The sequence below is a fragment of the Pollicipes pollicipes genome, unplaced genomic scaffold, assembly GCF_011947565.3.
Source record: "Pollicipes pollicipes isolate AB1234 unplaced genomic scaffold, Ppol_2.1 Scaffold_3447;HRSCAF=4054_pilon_pilon_pilon, whole genome shotgun sequence".
NCBI classification, from domain to species: Eukaryota; Metazoa; Arthropoda; class Thecostraca; order Pollicipedomorpha; family Pollicipedidae; genus Pollicipes; species Pollicipes pollicipes.
Window position 1 is genome coordinate 7,040,267 of NW_023596297.1, and position 18,185 is coordinate 7,058,451.

General features: G+C 48.0%; 1 protein-coding gene across 1 annotated transcript in view; it reads right to left on the reverse strand.

Moving 5' to 3' along the window:
* Positions 1 to 10,658, reverse strand: part of ple (tyrosine hydroxylase ple) — a 71,151-nt gene extending 60,493 nt beyond the window's left edge. Inside the window, exons 1-3 of the mRNA XM_037214370.1 lie at positions 10,614 to 10,658; positions 6,972 to 7,220; positions 2,331 to 2,378 (exon numbers count right to left, since the gene is read on the reverse strand). Coding sequence (XP_037070265.1) covers positions 2,331 to 2,378; positions 6,972 to 7,220; positions 10,614 to 10,658 — 342 coding nt within the window. The remainder of the gene's footprint in view (positions 1 to 2,330; positions 2,379 to 6,971; positions 7,221 to 10,613) is intronic.
* Positions 10,659 to 18,185: the final 7,527 nt, after the last annotated feature.

Consider the following 18,185-nt stretch of genomic DNA (forward strand, 5'->3'; position numbering starts at 1 on the left):
CGGAGAAGTGACATTTTCCTGCCAGGTCTAATAACGCTCGTCGCAATGTGAATCGTCCACCCATGAAACTTGGCCACTCCGTCAGAGGAAGACGACATTGTAACGAGCGTTAATGGCTTGGAATCGCCGATCTCTGGCCCGCACCAACCAGAAATCCGCGGTACTTCCGCAGCATTAGGGACGTGTTTGCCCGCTGAATTGTGGTTGGTTACTCTTGATATTTTTGTCGCACCTGTTCCTACGACTGCGAAGCTGCGCCAGTATAACAACATTTAGTTGTGAATGAAAGAGCCAGGACCTGAAAAAGGTTTTCTGTTCAGATTCTTAGTAACTAAAGAACAGAATGACATTGTGCCAATGTGGAAGAAAAAATAAACTAAGCCAAGCGCACCTGCCAACAATTGCAGTCTGCCCATACTTCAAGCAATACTGCCAAGTCAGCAGTTTTCGCATGTAACGGTAACCAGCGGGCCACTTCCCAACATCGTTAGGTGAGGGAGGGGGACTGAGCCAATAAGACTAACCTTACCTTTCCCCAAAATCTGATTTCGCCGCAGATTTCTGCCACCTTAATTTGCGTTCCCGATTCTAAAGAAACAAACTAGTTTTTTAAAATATGCCGTGGATGCGAAAATTGTTTCGCTGCGGAGGAATGACTTCCCGCTTCAGTGCAACGTGAAGCTCTATTTTGGTGAGGAGCTCGAAATAAGGTGTAATTCACAGAAAAAGGACCTTATTACCGGCCTTTTTCATCGATGAACACGACGCCACTTACGATTACGTAAGTTGTTCAGTGCATTAGCGAGGAACATTATTCACGTACATTAGACAGAAGTAATGGCTTTATTTCTCTGAAAAAACGGGATAATGGAGAAACAGATGCGTCGATATTTCGGCACCATCTCTTTATCGAAGCAATAACAGAAGTACCAAACCGCTTAGTCAGATTTGGTTCAGATTCTTAGTAACTAAAGAACAGAGTGATATTGTGCCGATGTAGAAGAAAGAATAAACTAAGTGAAGCAACAATTATCAATCGCCAACAGCTGCAATCTTTCCAAGTGGGTCTCCATAGTGGTCGTCTAAAAGCATGCGTGGCCAGCGACTTGACCCGTGTTGGAGGTTACATGAAAAACGATCGCATATTTTGTTGTAGTGTCGCCGTGTTGAAAATAATCGGCCCTCAGCATTCCAGGTGATAGTGGCTTCAACGGCGTCATTTAAGGAAATGCTTCACAACTGAAAAATATTGAAATAAGCGAAGGATAAGAGACATCAAGCTCAGTTATAACTGGTGTTATACTTTTTAGTAGAAAAGACTGCTTAGACAGTAGAATTTCTGTTTAGTAAATGTGCTTCTAGATGCGTAGATTACGTCAATACGCAAACAAGCGTTAACAATGAGGTAACGTCACAGGACAGGATGAACCATGCCGAGCATTGCGGGACGTTAAGCTTTCATCGTAAAGTTCTGTCGTCGATCCGAAGTTCTACGATCACGTCAGTACTCGAGAAACGAGCACTCGGTATTGATGAAGAAGTTGGAGGTAAAAAAATCGGAAAAGTCGTAGAAAGGTGAAATAAGCAACGTCTGTGCGACACTACCGTTCACACAAGGTGGCCCAAACCAAAGTTAACTCACGTTTTACTCAAGAGTGACTACCGTATTTCTCCTACAATCAAGGAATGCAGTGGTTTTCGAATAACTTTTAAGAGGCAAACGTGATAAAAACAGTGGTAGTCTTTATTTATCTCACACGTTTCAAACCATGATCGCAGAGGATGCTCTTATGAGGACGAGAACGAATGCCTTGTCAGGACCACCTCAGAGTGCCACATCGCTACCGCTCTGATACCCCTCTGAGCGGCCTTGGGAGGACTCCGCGATCGATGGGTCGCCGCCGCATGTCGCGGTCAGTCGTTCGTTGTCATAATACAGACATCAACATGCGAAAACTTGTAAAATATCTGCAAACCGGCCTAAGCTTTGAAGGTGTTGGCGTGACAGGCGCAACAGGTGCCTTCAAGATATTGGGTACAAAATGAGCATGATACTAGTGATGTACCTAGGTACCAAGTGTACCCAGATTTAAAACAATTTTTCTACGTTTTTGGTCCAGCATTCTCTCCGGTCACATACACTGATGGAGCGCAGTGAAGCGTTGAGGGGGAGAAAGCAACAGTGCATAGGGGGACGTGGGTTCAGCCTCTCCCCCGAAGTATAAGAAGTGACGCCCATAACCATGACTACATACGCCCACCAGAGACATGGTCGCTGTTTGAGGGGAGGCTGGCGCTCTAAATGACGCGAGCGCGCCAGTCGGGCCCACCTCGATGCTGTAGCTCTTCTTGATGGCCAGGCGCTGGCGGTGGACGGCGCCGGCGTCGGCCGGGCTGGGGGTGGTGGGCGTGGACGGCGCGTTCGGCGCCGTGCCGCCCATGGTGGCCCGCTGCGCTGTGGCCGCCTCCGTCCAGCGGAACCGAAGCACGCCAATCCGGCCGAAGTCCATGGCCAGAGGCCGCTTTATAGTGGCGTCGGCGGCCGATGTCGCGGCCCGCCCCCACGCACAGGCCACGCCCACTGGTGCGCGTCGCCCGCGGGGCCCGTGCCCTACGGCGGGTCGGGTGACGTCCAGCGCGCTCGGAGCGCCGTGGTCACCTGCCCGCAGGACCGACGCCGCTGAGACCGAGGCCAATCGATGTGCCTCCTCGTCGTCTGTATTGAGCCTGAGCTCACCTGATGGAACCGGCGGATCAGCCGGGGTGCGTCCCTCAGATCGGGGACTCGGAATGCAAATCTGGGACCGATGCAGGTCTTGTGATCTGGTACGGTGACTTTCGCCGTATTCGAAAATATCTATCACCGCTGGACGGCAGGTTTATGCTCAGCGTATGCTTTAATTATGCGCATGCACAAGCAGCCTACGACGCGACGTTCGCTAGCTTCAGATCGCTACGTCACTCACTCGTTACGATCTGACCTGTGCTCGAATCGGCCTGGGTCATGAATCGACTCATGAGTCCGCCATTTTGGGGTGAGTCATGGGCTGAGTCGATTCAGTGGAACAGATGTCACTGAGTCATATGCTGAATCACCCTTTTGTAAATTTAATGAGCTGAATCGTGAGTCACTCATCACAGACAATGTTGCGTCAGTGAGTCGCACGGCTCAAACGAAAATGGTAACATAAGGATACACAGTACACCCAATACAAATAGACCACTTCAGAGTATTAAAAAGAACAGCGTGCAGCATTACTCAAAATCGGCCCAAGGTTTGCTATCGTAATTTCTAAGCTAAGACAGCAGAATTAGCCTTATTCCTCGGAAAAAACCAAGAGAGTGGATATACATTTGGGTTTTTCTCCTGTTTTTTTCCTTTCGAGGAATAAGGCTAATACCAGCCTTATCTATGCGAACAATGTTACTCGCTAATGCACTGAACAACTTACCTTATTTCTAAGCAGCAAACACAATATCCTTGATCCTGAACTTAAATTTGCCAAATTCCGACCAGGAACCAGATGATATTACATGGTACAGACATCCTTCATCCCTATATCCTACCCCGAAATCAGCGAAAGATTGCCTACCACACATTAGATCAAAGAGATGGTCATATTTGTATTCGTCACTTGTCACAACAATGAAGCAAGCCATACCTGACCTTTCATTCACCACTACGTTACTGCCGTAAGCATGCTTTTGCTGGAGTTTTATGAAATAAACAGCGAGGCAGTCTTGCCCCATCCGCGCATTACATCTCGCTCATGACCTCACAGGGATATTGCCAATAATTATGTCCACGCAACACACGACTTTTTGAGAATATCGTCACCAAATTAAGCAGTCTCGGAATGCGGAAAAATTGGCGTGCAGCACTCATTTCTACGCAGCGGGGAAAACTGTTTTGACCCCTAACCCATCATAGTGACCTGACGGGATGAGGTCGAGGTATCGCGGTGGAGACAACGGTCGGCGCCTACGTTAGCGAATCTCTAGTTCAGTTGTTCAGAGCTCAGTTCAGCACAGTGCCTTGCTGACTGAAAGACGTGGGTCGAATGAAGAGGATTTTTGCTGGGATTGTTTGTTAGGTTTCTGAGAAATACAGCTGTAATTCGTAATACTTAATAAGTCCAGGTGAGCAGACAAGTTCACCTTATGTTTGTAACTGATGCTAGCTCACCACTTTTGCAAAAACTGCAACCCGATGTTGAATAGCTGACATACCATCGCCGACGATATGGGTAGCACTGGCTAGTAGAAATGAGAAAACCTCCGTGTGAATATACTTCGCTGGCGCTCGGCAGGTGCAGACTGCCAAATGTCAGGTTAAGTGCAGTCTAGTACACACCCGGTGCTATGTAACTAGTGGGTCTGGGTGATGGGTGCCAGGTAAAATATGCTAGCCTTATAGCTGAGGTTTGAGGGAGCTATTTCGTAACAGGTCACAGAAAAAGTATTGTTTGCTGCACTGTACTTGGTACCAAGGCCGTGTAATAAGGTATGATCATCCGGGGATTTTTCCCGCACTTTTTCCTCACCATTATAGTGACGTCACAAAGTCGCAGCCTAGCATCGCCGCCCCGCCTGCATTACCTTCGCGTGTCACACCGGTGTACCTACGACCAAATGCATCTGGTGATTGCCGCAGGGCATTTCAACAAGTGCGATGAGGAAATATGGGAGAGGGATTTGTCGCCACGCTGGGTTTATAACAGCGAACATAGGCCTAGGAACCGGGAGCCCATGTGCCATGCCACTCCCACTTGCTTGTGATGCCTAACATTGAGTCTATGGTGATGCATTGAAATTGGCCAGCCCACAACTGCTCAAATCCGGGCTGGCGAACCTGCTCAAGGTCCAGCCACTGCCAAAGGAGGAACTATGCGGTACCAGGATCATCATCCGAACTGTCGCGTTGAACCTCAGCACTATACATAATGACGCGCCGGGTTGCATTGGTGTGCGATGGAGGCAGTTTGAGACGACGGAAGTGGTGTGCTGCCTGGAAGAACATAGGACATTGTGGACATCGCATATTGCGTCAACCGCACTATGAAGCCTCGGAAGGTCGAGGCGCGTGGCATTTATCAATATCAGATCAGTCACGCCACCCTGCCAATCCATCGTACACACGTATGACTCCTAATTAACCGTCCCTTATTTAAAGCAATTCTTGCGCACAACATGCACTCCTGTTGTGCACACTTGGCGAATACATAAAGCAAACAGGGGGGCGGGTGGAGGGCGGAGAACACAAGTATAGACTTTCAGCTTAACTCTAGAAATGCGCGACAAGATAACCCGTCTAAAACAGCCCAAATGGTTCTCTGCGAAAGAGCCGTCTATGTCTCGGACACACAAGCATACGAACCAAAAAAAGAAGGCACAACGGTGCTCATTCAAGCTCATCAATGTATGTTCACGTAAGCACAACGATGCTCACATCGTGCTGTCCACGCGCAGTCGCACCTGTTTGGCTGCGCGCCTGGCAGCAGCCCGCTCAGCCCTAGCTTGATCGAGCCATCTGAGGCGGAAATGGATGCCGTCGTCACCAGCTTCCGTGCGATCCGCTTGTCCAACGCAGAAAACTTTTTCAGCAGAAGCTTAGTGAGACGGTCGACAATACCAATGTCTCGGTCCATGCCTCGGCCCATCACTAGCTGGAAAACGACCTCGAAAGCCTCGACAACGCTCATCCAGGCTGGCGACGGTACCACCAGGCCACCCCGACTAATCGCGCGTATCCAGGCGTCTGGCACACAGCTGGGTGGTGCTTCTCGGATCGACAATCCCATGCTTGGATCGAAGCGCTTGCACTTGGCTGCCACGAAGCCGGCAACGAAGGCCAGCGCCTCGTGCTCGATGTTGACCTCGTCCGTGTCGGCGCCGCAGCGGTGGCCATTTTCGGTTCTTTCCCCGTCACCGCCATGGAGCTTGCGTTCGCCCGACTAGTTAACCTCGTCGTCCTCTTCGAATTCTTCCAGGACGGGCCCTGGGGGAATCGCAGCTGCTTGTTGGCATGCGGCCTCTACGTCGTCCGCATGCGCTGCCGCTTCCACCACAGCTGGATCTTGGATCTGCGACACAACGAAACGCAGTCATTTCGAAGTACCTGACAGGTGCATTAATCAGACCCTATTACAAGTCAGTAGTTTTGTTTGCCATTGCGCCAACAAAGCGCCTTGGACCCAGACATGTCCATTCTTTTGTTATCGCATCCTTGTTCTTATACACCAACGTTTTTTTGTGGTCCAGCGTGACGTAATCCGAGCGCATAGGAAGGACGGTCAACGGCCGACGAGCACTGCGCTGCGCTGCATTATGTTTTGTACGTGACATTTAAACGTGCGATCAAACCGGGCCAATTAGGGATCAGGCACAAATAATCATACCGAAATATTGCATGCGGATCCACCCAGCGTTCCGACAGACTCTCCGTGTTCTATGTAGTGAGCTCCGTTCCTTTGCATTAGTACTCCTGGAATTCAGTGACATATTTTATCATTATCGGAAAACAATGGTAATGCATCCAGACAATGGTCAGCAATGCTACCTGGATCTGGAGACCCTGCAGAGTTTCGTTTGTCAGGTTGTTTGATTGGTCCAGACGCTAGCCTGTGCTAAGGAAAGCTGTGACTGGCTCCAGTTGAACGGCGCGGCCTTGCCTGTTGGCAACTACCATTGGAGATGGCGCCATCAGCAGCGCTCGTGTCCTCCATCGCGCCCCCACCGCGTCAGGTGCCGTGTTGGTGCCACCAAGAGCACGGATCTGTGAAAAGCAATTCTCCAAGCAATCCTGATTAAGATGTGATGTCAGAATGTACCCTAAGGCGGGAGTTGTTCGCTGGAGCTCTTCGTACAGGCCGCGGAGCGACGTTATGCTCCGCAGTATGTCCCTTTTGGAAGGGGAGTAGCGCCACGCGGCCGTCAGGATGCCTTGGTGTAAACTTCCGCATCCCATGCACCAGCTTCTCCACCTCCGCCAGGGCCCCGTCCTGCGCCACCTTTGCTGCCAGCGTGATGCCGTAGCCGCAGCGCTCCGGCTTCGCGTCGTGAGGCGTGCGGCTGTTGTTGATGTCGAACCACCGGGCGGTGGTGAGTACTGCCTCGGCCTGCGCCCCACGGCGAGGAAGATAGGTGGCGATGCCGATCCCCACAGACTGGGAGAACAGCTGCGTCGCCAGTCGCACTCTCTGGGCGCTTTGTCCGGAAGCCTGGGAAGAGCAGTAAATCACTGTCACCGTGCAGCAACGCGAGCCGTGCAGCGAGCTTCTCGTCCACGGCTGCGACCTCTGTTGCTTCGATATGAAAGAACCAGATACAGGAGGCCATTTTCTTGATGCAAAATTCGTACACTCCCTGGCTAAAAAAATGTGGCCGGTAATATTAGGAGTTAGCCCCTCTCGGGTCACGGCTCGCTGCACCGTGACCCAAATGCCGTCGCATGAAGGCATGGCATGTTTCGATAAAGGCATGTTGCCGAAATAATAACGGATCTATGTCTCCACTTTCCTACTTTTCTGCGAGGAATAAAGCTATTTTTAGTGCCCTATCTATGTGAATATGCTCTTCGCACATGCACTGAGCAACTTAGTGATTTGCTTTTCCAGTTCCAATGTAAAAAAAATATTTGCAATCGCAAAAGATACACACACCGATAATATTCTGAGGATCATTATTGTGGTACCGCTCTAAGAACGTGTCAATGGCCAGTTTTTTACCACGATGATACAGTATGTAATCCCGGAATTTGGCGACCGCGAAAAGTTTTATTGGAAATCTCAAACACTACCATGGACAGTAACACGAAAGGCGCAAAAGCGGTTGATTAGTAACGAGGCTCGCATATAGCTAAGTGAACACATACGGTACGCAGCTGAAAGAACTAAGGTACCAGGCCAAACCAATATCGGAAGCTCATCGATGCGCTGAGCCACTGCCCTTTTTCGCGGTTGTGGGGTGTGTTAGTAAGTTCACAGTGCGTAGATGTACTGTCAACGGAGTTAGGACTCGCTCATACAAACTTGATCTCCCTCCCCCCTCGTCGCAAACACCGGCTGCGCCCCCCACCCTCACCCCCTTCGCCCGTGTACCATGGATGGCGCTGCCACTTGTGTGGTAGTTAGACCCCACTTTGCAAACAAGATTATGGTTGGAAAGTTTCGTTTGAATCTTGAATTGAAATCAACACACCGCACAGAGCGGCTTAGATTATGCACGCATTAGTGACGGTAAATTGGGCTTAAAAAGATTTCTGCATAAAACAGACGGGCATTTTCTCTTTAAGCAAAGCACACTCACTTCGGCGTGCCGGCGATGTCCAGTTGCATTGAAGGAACCGCACTGGTCGCGGGCGTGGTTTTACATTGGGCATGAGACTGGCCTTAACCAGATAGCCCGGGTCATAGTCATGATCTTGAAAATAAGCCGAGCAGATTACCGCATTTTCCACATTTATGGTGTCAGCCCTAGCGCAACGGTGAACCCATGTTTTTAAGACAGTTGGATGGTTTTTTGGAAACGTAAAAACGAAATGCCTTTACTGTGCCGTTTAGTATTCTTGCAGGAAGCCACTGCACAGGATGGCACCTTGCTGCAAAAAAACTGTCTTTGATGCCAACTTCTGCCAGAACCTTACACGCCACTTCGAATTTCTTACATCTGCGACATAATAGCACGCACCGAGGCGATGCAACAACACAGACTTGATATCACACTGCACGATAGTAAATGAGACCACAACATTTCTGCGTGACTACTGTTTTCCAATTGACGCAGTCCGCGTTCACCGCCTAACGTTAACGAGCCGCCAGCCCGACCGATTTCTCAAGCTGCGATGATGACCCCCTGCTTGGCATGCTCAAACTACAAACTTGCTGCTGGGCTTTCTGTAACTATTTGGAACTATTGTCCATGCTATGATGTACTTAGCAAGGAGTGCATATATATGTATATATAAGCAGCAGACACAATATTGTAGATCCGGATCTAAACTTATCTCCATGGCCGAGAGCCAGTTGGGTTTTGGCAATGTTTGCTTTGCAAGCTCCGTGAGTCGTGAGCCAAACGACTCAATGCAAACAATGCGTCTGGACTGAGTCGAATAAAACTTTGGATCAGCCATGAATCGTGAGCTGAATCGGATCCCAAAATCTGTGAACCAGTCCTGGGCCGACTAAACAGTCTGATTCGAACGCAAGCATGGTTGCAACCCATTACAAAAATAAAAACAAAATGCGATGCTATGCAACATATAGATGCGACACTACAAACTAGGCTGTAAAATAGGATAGCATAAAACACGATACCACAAATGGCTGTGCTAAGTGCTAAGTGCTGAATACGATAAATTGGGGCTTGCCCGTGAGGGCAATCGCATATGCGAGGCGACATGTGGCAGTCACCCGTCTCATGGACGCCTCATGTCGTATGCAGATGACACTGAACTGTTGGATCACGCTCCTCCCTGCAAGCGGACTCGAGGCACCAAAACACCGTCTGGAAATATCAATTTGCGAACTTTCGGCTTGGCTGAAAGCAAACTCACTGAAAATCAACAAGGCGGAAATCGACTTTCTTCCGATAGGTGGAAAACATAACTTAAATGGAGTGTTCCACATTCACGTGGGGTTTTGAACCGAAATGGCCATTTTAACGACCTTTCGGTGCTGTTCGCAATCCTGCCCTTCTTCCAAGCTGCTCTAGTTTTTGAGCTACACACCCGCGAAAATGACAAAAGGTATATCGGGGAGAGCAAATCAGTCACCCTAGTACTCATGACGTCATAATAACGCCATTCAAATCTTGCTATTCCATAAGCTATTCGGTGATTGAGGCCAGTAAAGATGTGATTGCCGAGGCGTTCATATCTGGCGCCTGTGGGCGCGATTTCCAGGTATAACGGCCGTCAACTGGCTCTCAATCAATGTTGTGCAAGATACGATGACGTAATCAAACCATGACACATATCGACAAGCATAGTTACTAAACAGAAAACTGTGCTGCGTAGAACAGCCTTTCCCACTTAAAACGTATAGCTATAAGTAAGCTTGTGTCGTCACATCCGATGCTTGCTTCCATATCTTCAAATATGAAGCATTTTCTTTAAAGAAAATATGCTACTTTTACGTTACGACAGATGGAGAAGCTATTTCACCTTCACGGGACGCCAAATTTCTCGCTGTGATCGCAGACTCGACGCTTTCGTGGGAAAAGCATGTCGCCGCATTCGTGCACATATGCAGAGAAATTCTTAACTCGCTGTACCGCCTCAGACATTACTTTATAAATTATGTTCTCAAAATCATTATGGGGGCCTACGTTCTCCCACCTAAATGTCGTTATCCATGCGTATGAGATAGCGCGATCAATTGTCAGGTGCAAACAGATGCAAGAACTCATAAATTTTGCCGCCAGGATTGTCCCTGGCACAACGCGCAGCGGGCATACAGCACCGACTATGGAATCTCTCAGTTGGCCCCGGATTGATGACTTGGTGAAAGGCGAGGGCGAGGAAAGAATCGCCTCCCGCTGTCCAGTTTCTTTTTAAGCCACGTTTCTCCGTTTCACTAAGGGAGACGCGCTCCTCTATGCCAAGATCTCCCCACCTTCCCGGGCGCCCGCTGGAAGCCACTAAGCGAGCCTTTCCTCATCGTGCCGTGGCAGCTTGGAACCGCCTCCGTCCGACCACCACTATGTGCTCACCTCTGACTTTTGAACAATCCAAAAACTTGCATTTTTAAACGCAGGTGTTTAGGTCATGCGCCTCAGTTTGAACCCCATGCTAATTACCTGTGTGCTTATATGTCATACATACATATATATATATATATATATATATATATATATATATATATATATATATATATATATATATATATACATACATGTACGTGTGTGATCGTTGAAAGTCAGCGGATCCCATGCGCTTATAATGAATATGCGTTCATCTTTGAGTGCGTGTATGCTATGTTTGGCACACTGTTGGCGACTTGCTCAGTTATTGGATGCACCGTTCCGACTTCGCACGCATTTTATGGCTCCGCATTTTATCGCATCCTCTTTTACATCACCATGTTTTATAGCCAGTTCGTAGTACGATTTTTATTAGTTAATTTCGTAGCATCGCTTTTCATGACATTTTTTGTAGTGTGTTGAAACGAGTAAGTGATGTCACGACCCGAAGCAAGCGAACGTTATAACGAGCCAAAACTTGAAAAGCCACAAGGGTAGTTGTCGAGCAAACACAACACAAATACTGATTACAGGTATTACAGAAGTGACTGTGTGACTGCGTATTTTTCCAGTGTCCTAGAATTGCCGACTTTGGGTATAAAGCAATACCCTATGAGGAGGGATTTTTCACTCCTTTTCCACATATTTTAGGTGAATTTTTCACTCCTGCCTGACGTTGTCTAGTCACACATGACACCTATAGCTATGTCCTGCCTCACCGACATCTGAATCATGTCCATGTATGCACAGAGCAAGGGCGCCAGGTACCTCCAAGCCCAAGAACCCCAGCGAATCCAGCCGCTTTAAGTTTGGTTTGTTTACAAAATGCGTCACAATCGGCACCTGTGTACCAATGCAAGGTTTTCACGCATCCCCTATTTTTTTTGGTCTCACCGCCACGCCACGAAAGCAGAGCCTGGCGCAAACACCATAAGGCCTAGTAGAGAATTTTACTCAACGTATTTATGTTTGCCCGAAGAAGCTTGACAACTGAATGACATCACTCCCGAAATGCAGGAGTGAAAAATTCAAGATATGTCTTCTAAATTACATTTACAGGATGAATGTCACCATTTGCGCACTCATGTTAGCAAATTTTAAGTCAAATCTGCTGAATCAAATAAAATCTTTAAATAAAAAAAGCTCATAACAAAATTTTAGAAAAGTATCGGTCCTTATATCTATTTAACTGCTTTTGTTTTTCTTGGTACCATGCGAGTGTGATACCACTTTGTTCTTCCTTCCTTTTCCATTGCCTTTAAAGGTATCGACTGCTGCTCAAAATGTTGACCAATTTCTCTGCAAGATGCTCGAACTGCAAATTTGTATTTCATACATTAATTGAATTAATTCACCAGCCGCCCAAACATGTTTGATACGCACCCAAGAGTGAACAACTCACAGGGAATGAAGGAGACAATTTGAAGCACTGAGCTTACTTTCACCGCCCTTTTTGCCCTGGTAAACCCCCAGTTAACCGTTTTCTTGGTTCATGGCGGTGCTCAATAATGATAAATATAAGCCTTTCGAGTGTCTAACTCACCAGGCTACCTGACAACGCTATCCTAATGCTGCCACACAGCGCTTTGGGACAGACCTGACGCAGCTAATACGGAAGTGTTTGACGGTGAAATTCTGCTCTCTGGAAATGTTTGTCATGCACACCTCTTACTTGTTTCGCATTTTGATCTGGTAGGTTGGTGGGCATAATTGACATTTATATTTGGGGGGGGGGGGGGGGGTGAGTGGGATGACGTCTGCCGGGAGACCATGCAAAAGGTACTTTTTTGTTTTGGGGGAACAGGAAGAAGCCAGTAAGTCCCCTGTGGACCATGTGATCGCTTACCTTGCCTGCTTTCAGGACATGATTGGTAACCAGTTAGCCATTTTCTGTTTTAATCCATCGAGTTTTGTCATAAGACAAATCATGATGCCGCAAGGCATGCGATGGACTTATTTTGTTCCATATTCTTGATTATTTGCCCCAAATTTCTTGAGGCGGGCTCTCATGACTGCTTCAACCAGTTGTTCTCTATAGTTGTCATGGTTTGCTGGCTGGCAAATGACTGTACGGTATATATGCACTATATTTTTAACACAGGGATACTCTAAGCTGCATAGCAATGATAATATGAGCTAAATATTAGTATATAACAACTAATGAGACCATCCATTTAAAATGTGACCCCAACATCTCAGACTTTATCATTAACTATGAGTAAGCAAGCCTAAATAGATGCCTTTGCTGCAGCTGAAAAGACAAGCAACAATACTGGCATGGTCATCTAAAAGTTACATTACTTTTGGAGAAGAGAGATTGTTTTGTGGATCATACTCATTATTGCTCTCGACAGGTTAACTAAGGCAATCAAAATAAGTTGTTCGAAGTGATTTGAAGTGTTTTGATTTATGTGTTGTCAACTTTGTCCGATGTCAAAAGCATACACAAATGAACCGAATAAAAATGCAAGCTGAAACCAGTCAAAAATTAGCTTTATCATGTTTTTATCAGAAGTGCTGCCGCCAACAGATAGGCGGGTTGAGATGATGCTCGACATAGGGCTACTCTAAGTTAGGTTGAGTTGGTTAAGTGCATGACAAGCGGTAATGGAAATTGTGCAAGAATAAGTAGCTCACAACTGCTGCTGTGATACAAACAGGTTAAACAGGGAGAGATAAAATTAGGTCTCTATGCTACGCATAGTTAGGCTACTTCCATGGAAATAAGCATTGGTATTTTGTAAGAACCAGTGACAAAATTTTTGTGTTCCCTGACCCCATCTGAACAGACGCCACAGGCATGTCCAGTGTATTTGACGCGGTGATGGGCTGATGTGCATGAGTCCAAGGTTTTTTTTTTTGTTTGAGTGTTTTATGCTTGTTTAATTTTCTGTTGTTATGCTGTTATTTAATTCATTTGCGATGTTTTGTGTTAAAAGTGCTGTGGAATGGAAGTGCAAAGTGCAGCATTAAATTATTGGTGTTAATAATTTGTTATGCTTATGAAATTACCGTGCTTTACTGTATTCTGTTTCACTTCAATGGCCTAAGATATTAAAAAAACAAACAGTTTTGTCAGGTTTATGATATTACGGCCATGCGAACTTGAAACAGATGTCTTTGTTTACTGAAGCGTCAGTCACGAGCTTGTAAGTTCCATCTTTTGTGAACTGATTTTTTCACTTTCACTGCACAGTCCTTTTGCGATGGAATTCTTCACTCCCACCCTAGTTCAAAAGCGATTCTAGCTTCTTGTGTTTTTCCAAGCACCGCCACATTACGTTGCTGTTTACGACTGTGCGGCCACAATCGAACTACAATACGAATGAGCGCTGCAGAATAACACCTCCAGAGCTGTTACTATTACAATAGGGTTACTATCATCAGCAAATAGACCAAATTGTCCACTAAAAGGACCGATGCCTCTTTTAGCTCCTGTGGCAATGGGATTCAAATCTGACAAAACTACCTGATATTTGGAGTGCATCTCTTGGCAAACGGGGAGATGGTGATGCAACATCTATCCCCTCCTCATTACCTAATTAATAGCCTTCTGGAACTGCTATGCCCAGAGTGTGCTAGCAGAAAGGCATTCGGCGACACATGAAACCAAGCCCACATGCATGAGCAGCCCGGGTAAGCCTGGTAGAAAGTGTTCCCGCCTTTTGGGGCGTATTTCAAAATCATACTCTAGTGAAACCTCAGGACCAGTCGATTTAATGCCACTGGATGATGTCACTGCAGCACTGTCAATGCATGAGAATATCAATTTGAATAATTTTCGAGCCCAAGTTACGCTGTCAACGCTCCGCAACAGCGCTACTCGGTGCTACTTTCCTTCTTCCCTGCAGCCGCACTACCGTCATGACAAAGTATTAGCCGCTAGCCTCACCAGTGATGCTGCACGTATTCCCTGCACTGGCGGCGATTGTCATGGCAGCCGCCGTGCGCACCTTTACTGTTGTGGATAGGACTCTCTCGGGCGGCCCAGCGCGCAAGGGTCTGTTACCTAGGAGTTGATTAGTTGAAATTTGAAGTAGTGCGCCAGGTAGATCATGTGATACTCCTATTTCTAAAGGCATTGTGCACCTCAATAAGCCACTGGTAAACGCCACACGGTCTGCCGGGATATTTTTGTCTGATCAGGTTATGTCGAAGCTTTCGTACCGTTTATTGCAGAAACGTTTCAACGCCGTGTGTTGCAAACACTGGAGCACACGTTGGGAAGTAGCAAGTCGAATAAAACGTAATATTTTCAGTGGTGAGCAGGGAGTTAAATGTGATTGCCCTGCGGGATCTGCTACACCGAATAGAAAATCTGGGCTTTTCAGGGGCAGTTAGATAAGACTGGTTTTACTGACATATTCAAACGTCAAGTCATCGGATGGTTTTGCATCAAATCGCCTGATGTTAGTGCAGGCGATGCATGGTGCATGTGCAAATGAAAGTATGCAGGTGGGATGCTCCCCTTAACCACGGAGGTGTGCTTCGGTGACTTCAGCATGGCGAAAAGATGTCGCTGTTTCGAAATCGGCGCTGCGAGTTCGGACGCCGATATTGTCATTAAATTGGTCGGAGGAAGTGGTGCCACAACTTAAGCCCCATGAATCCCCAGTTGCCGCGGTGGTCATCCCCGCAGCATCGGTAAAAAAAATTGCTGAGCTGTGCTCATTGCTGTAAATGCCTCGGCTGTTACGACGCGAGATACCCGTGTTATAATGGATACCCGTCTGGTTTCAGACGTAAAATTACGGATAATCGCAGTACGTTGGCAAGGATTGAGTTACCCAGCTGTCGGTCTCCACATTTACTCTCACTTGAATGGCCAATCTCGTGTTGATGGATTTTTTAATGCAGTGACGTGGTGCTGTTTTATGACCTGTGTGTATCAAAATTACAATGGTAAAGCTTGGGATGCACCAGTGTGGGCGTAAGCACTGGTGATGTCAACATCTGCTTACATGTGCTGACACGGATGTGGGTTGAGCCGTGCGATGGCGTCCGGATAATGCTTGAGGGAATATATCAATTATTATTGTGACAGCGATATGCATACTACCTAGTGTCACGTATCATTCTGGTCCAGCGTTTGTTGGATAACATGTGGTAGAATATAGAAACGACACCACTTACTGGAAGTAGTATATCGGCAGAGCTATTCGCTCGGGCCGGGTAACAGCCCTGGATGTTGCTCCAGTCAACGGCCTTGCAACCCTGGAGGTGCCACGCCCGTCCGCGGCTACGGGTCAAGCTATCGGTGTCCGTGCGCCACGGGACGCCGTCCATCTGGCTCTGTTCATGGCGCTGGTGATCGCGCCTGTTCGAACGACGTAGCCGTCATGCTCGCCCCACGCGGCGAGAACTCCTGGCCCTGGGACGCGACCACGATCCTCTGCCGCTACCCGCCGCCGACGGTCTGCAGGGGCTGTTCTTTGATCCCGAAGTGATGTCATCTTTGTGCCGGCGCGAGCTAGAGCTAACGACGACCGAGCTGGCGACGGGTCCGGCCGCCAACCGGACCCAGCTGCTGCTTACTCGCTGATCACACTGCTGTCGTCGCGAGCCCCCGCGCGAGAGGGCGCCTGCGGGGCGCTCCATCATGGACGCGATGGAAAAGCTGCCTGAGGTGTCATGTTTTGGGCTGCGTCGCCAGGATGTGTCCGACTCTAGCGGGTCATGCGGCTGGCACATAAATGTTGCATCCGTGGTGACTTACGGCCAATAAGTTGGGTTAACCCCGTTAAAAGTGGGGTGGCTTTAGCCGATTGCTATTTGTCTATTTTGGCCGATCGCTATTGTCTATCATCATTTACAACGTCATTGTGGCAAGCACTTGTTCCGACTTGAAGGCATATTTCGAGCCCGGTCTCATCGCATTTTTAATGCTGGCAAACTGGCAACCCGCGTGTATTGGACCGCCCTGGCGTACTGCGACGCACAGGCGTGCAGCGATACCGGTAAGCACGATCACGCATACTGGTGGGAAGTTACAGGCCTGGTTCCCAGACTTCTTTTCGGGATTCGCTTCCAATCAGTTCCTGGTACTGAAACGAGTTCGGGAATCGATTCGAAACTGCACTCTCATGGCCGTGATCCTGGACGATCCAAGGAGTTGAGAGCCGGATTTATATGGTTGAGCATGCTTCACGCCGTGCGCTTCGTGCCATGTGCAGGTGATGCCGACGTCACCTGTGATTTGTCTTGTCGCGTCAGATTGGTCATCAAAAAAACGCCACGCATAGCCAGATATATGTGGAAAACATATGCTTCGCTCATAATTTTGGCAATATCCGGTGCACGGTAATGCATGAGGCGATAACGGAGAGAATACAATTTTGTTGCATTCTTTCACGGCCTTGGCGACCCGCATCCCCTACGAAAGCGTCAAATCAACGTCAACTTCTGGCGTCAAACGTCAAGAAAATCAACGATCGTATCGATGAATTTGATGTTCCTCGAAGGTGAGATGGCCTCCCCACTCATCGCGAGTTGGAAATCACACGTTTTCTTTGTTTTTTAATTCATCAGAACGAAGGCTTCATTGGAGGAGTGTGGTCCAAGAGATGTGTCATCTGCTTATGGAGGTGAAGCGTCCATGTGACAGGGGACTGGGCAAGTGACAAGAGACAAGGCAGGGCAAGCTAAGAGGGTAAATTGTACGGGACCGACTATGGATCCTTGGGACTGCTCCGTAAGCTTCTGGAAGGGTCGTCAGTCCTTCACGCACCACCTGTCCCCAACCACGCAAGTAACTTTTGAGCCAATTCGGGTTCACGCCATACCACTGGAGCTTTGCTGTAATAGAACCATGATCAACGCTATCGAAAACCTTGCACATGTCGACAGCAATTTGCAGACATCTCTCCGCCGTGCACGTTCTTCAATAGCTCTCCGACAGCGTCGAGCAGAGCATCCCCAATATGATGACCTTGCCGGTAGGCATATTGAACAGGGTTTCATAGCATGGCATGACATAGCACAACACACGTGGACCCATCGAGATAACTTGGGGTGAGATCCATGCTCGTGACGTGTCGTTTCCGCAGAAAACGCCAACTCGACTGAAGTAGGCTTCCACATGGTTCGTGTGCGTGCCGTCCCCGCCTCAAATGTTTGGGAATGATTCACCGTGTGGTGGATGTAGCCGAGCCTCTCCAACGAGCCGTACATGCGGTGTTCATCAGTGTTTACTGTGCTGCTTAGCTCTACGTGTTTTGGGGTTTTCGGTATCATCTCTGCCATATACCTGTTCTGAACGACTTCCAGAATTCCGGTTTTACTTTCCGTGTCGTATGTGCTCGCGATCCAGCATGTTTCTCCGGAACATGTCGGCTGTGGTTCTATTCTAGTCTAAGTCTAAGTCTAAGTCCAAGCGATCCCACTTCGTGCAGATCAATCTTTACTTACGATGCAGCGGCGCTTGTTCACGCTGGTTGGATACGCAG